General features: G+C 38.5%; 1 protein-coding gene across 1 annotated transcript in view; it reads left to right on the top strand.

The window, feature by feature from the left end:
- Window positions 1-459: 459 nt before the first annotated feature.
- The window catches only part of SLC25A26 (solute carrier family 25 (S-adenosylmethionine carrier), member 26), a gene marked incomplete at its 5' end in the record, with an annotated part of 86,492 nt that continues 83,808 nt past the window's right edge, over window positions 460-3,143 (top strand). Inside the window, 2 exons of the mRNA XM_009581061.1 lie at window positions 460-628; window positions 2,312-2,421. Of these exons, the coding sequence (XP_009579356.1) occupies window positions 460-628; window positions 2,312-2,421 (279 nt within the window). The remainder of the gene's footprint in view (window positions 629-2,311; window positions 2,422-3,143) is intronic.

Here is a 3,143-nt window from a genome sequence, read left to right as displayed (position 1 = left end):
AAATGAAGAAGTTTGCTAGAAAAATGCGCATGTGCTGTCTAGAGATGCTTACAGCAGAAGCAGAATTGCTTCTGTCTTTCCCTGATCTTATCACACAACTTCCTAGAGGTGTTGGTCATTCTGTGCTGTATCATCTTGATAAGTGGCATTCACTGTCTTGCTTTTATGTGTAGTGGGTAAGTGTTGCATTGCTTTGCTTGTACTATTCAAAACACTGAGATTGTTTTGAAAATACCTTAAAAATGGTTTAAAAGTTGTAATATCTATTACTTTCTCTCTTTTGTTGAAGCTTCCTTGTTATAGCTATAGAAGCTATTGAGGTCTGTGTAAGGCTATCAGTTTATAATTTGATCTCAGAAGGGATACGGTCAGTAGTGCTTTGGTTTAGGCATGCCTCAGTTACTCACATAAGCACCACAGCTTCACCCCTGTGAATATTAATGCACTTTACTCCATGGTTTTGTCTTGAAGGCTGGTGGAGTTGCTGGTGTCTGTGTTGACTTGATCCTTTTTCCCTTGGATACTGTAAAAACAAGACTGCAGAGTCCTCAAGGATTTAGGAATGCTGGTGGTTTTCGTGGCATCTATGCAGGTGTTCCTTCCACGGCTATAGCATCCTTTCCAAATGGTAAATTTTTCTTTGGATTATGCTTTGTCATCTTTAAGTGGGAACTTATGTAGTGTAGGACATTCATGTCCGTGGCTTCCTCTCCTGCAGGTGGCTGTTTGGATTCTGTGAGTCCATGTCCAGCTGTGAAGAGCAGTTTCTAGAATTGTACAGTATGGAACAAACTCTTTGAGCAAGCCTGGAATGCAGGCTGCTGCATGTTTACTCTGAAAAGCAACCCTTACTCCTTGGAAGCACTCCTGAATATGTCTTATAAGCCTGTCATTAGTAATAGGGGCACCCTAAAGCATTTCCAGGTGCCAAAGATGGCTTGAGTCTTGCTTGCCCTGGACACTTTTGTCATGACCCACTCTTCCATGGCATTGGAAATGAATCAAAATTCGAGTGCTTGAGCACTGGAGGTGTTTGAGCTAGTTGCCCTGGGGATGCTATGCTCATCTTTTTCTCCCAGGAAACAACTACAACACTTAAAATGAGAAGACATCAGGAATACTTGTCAAACTGAAGATTTAAAAAAGTAAATGCTTGTAGTCCCTGCAGAGAAAAGGCATCTAAAATTCCTAATGCCTTTGTCCATTTTGTCTTTGTAGGGAGGGATAAAAAAGCAGCAAGCTATGCTGTCGGTAGTAAATGTTAGGAGAACCTTACTGACAAATCCACTGACACCTTCAGATGTTTGATGTCCTTCATAAGATGATATAAAAAATTCAGTTCTTTATCTCGTCTGCTCTCTTATCTCCTTTTGAGGTGATAAGCATCTTTTGATTAGCAGAAGGCAATTCACATAGCCCTTCTTTACAATTAAAATCTGTTCCCCCGCAAGACGTCATTTTTTTCAGGATTTACATCTTCAAAATCTGAACTGTGGTTTTATCTTTCCAACGTATGACTGAGAACTGAAATTACCTTTAGGAGAGGGGTAACCCTTAAGGTGCAAGTGCCTTTGTAGTTGACTGTTGCAGTGAATAAACACAGCTCATGTTGCTATGCTCAGTTTAGTTTTGTATGTTTCTTGTATGTTCACTGGACAGGACTTTTATGAGTCCTTCAGAAGCTGGGAAGAATTTTTTTATGGAGCTAAAGTGCAAAATATTAAACTGATGATAGCTAGGAAGAAGTTATTAATAACTGCTACTGAAACAGTTTTGCACATTGCATGGTAGCAGACTTGTATCAAGTACCTTGATGAGTTTGGGGTTTTTTTTGTTTGTTTGTTTTTTCAATTAATCAACTGATTTGGGTGTTCTGTTTTTTGTTGTTTGTTTTTTTTTTTTCCCCCAAATAATGAAGACAAGACCATCCATCCAATTCAACCAAACGACCTCCTCTCTACCCTTCTATCTATGAATATGGAAGATACTATTTTTTTCAAAACCTACTGGACATTCGTGACTAATTAACACATCTTTCCTTATCTCAATACTAAATATGGCCTTAAGTCCTGATGCCTTAAGACCCATTTGATATTAATGTGAGGTTTGTGAGTGACAGCCAGGAGCATGAATGTCTGAAGGAATTATCCCACAGATTGTGTTGATACTGTTGTACTGTTTTGGGGCAAAAATATCCTGTTTTCAACTACAGTTGCAGAATAATAGGTGACAAAATCCACCTCTAAATGTTTTTGTGCTAGTTCTGTGATGGAGGAACAGTTAAATGACTGCATGTATTCTTGAATTTCAGCTGCTGCATTTTTTATCACCTATGAGAATATGAAATCCATGCTGCACCATGGCTCTACGTCTTACTTGACTCCAGCAACACACATGGTGGCTGCCTCTCTTGGGGAAGTGGTAAGAAAGAAGTTCATATATTATGTGGCTGTGGGAGGAGAGAAAACCATTCAATTATGAAAACTCAGGTTTGGCGTCGTATCTTACTTTTTTGAGTGTTGACCATCTTTGCACTTGTGACAGTTCTTACAAAAATATTACTTATTTTTAATGAAGTTTTGGCACTTGTGAGGATTGTTTCAAAGTGAATAAATGAGTTAGTAACAATTCTTAGTAGGCCTCTTGGTTGATCTTGCTAAGTCAGTAGGTAGTGGAAGTGTGTATTGTTCCAAAACATGAATACACCTTCACATGGTAGTGGCTGTGCATCACTGTTAACATTCAAAAAAGGCTTTTACAGCCTTTCAGCTTCATGTGGGGTAGTCATGGAAAGCATTTTTATTTAAAAAATAGCCTTAAGACGATGTTACATGTAAAGTAGGTAGGTGCCATCATCTGAAATCCATGCACCTTGATACGTAAGAACCAGTATTAGTTAATAATTATCTCCCTCTCCTTCCCTCCATGCATTCACATTCAGCCATCACCATTTACCAAAATATTTTATTGTATTTATATAAATTGTCATGGGTAATCTAAGGAAGCTTTTTCCCTTGGGATGGACATCTGTATATTTTAGTGATTAGCTTTTCACATGGTCTCTGTGATAGGTGCAGCCCTTAGTTTAGCGTATTGGTTGGGTTATTGCAGGATAAAGATACATGTGAATAATGAAAGTAATT

This window comes from Fulmarus glacialis, unplaced genomic scaffold (assembly GCF_000690835.1).
Source record: "Fulmarus glacialis isolate BGI_N327 unplaced genomic scaffold, ASM69083v1 scaffold10197, whole genome shotgun sequence".
Lineage (NCBI taxonomy): Eukaryota > Metazoa > Chordata > Aves > Procellariiformes > Procellariidae > Fulmarus > Fulmarus glacialis.
Note: the sequence above shows the minus strand (reverse complement) of the source record. Positions and strands in the feature narration are given on the sequence as shown.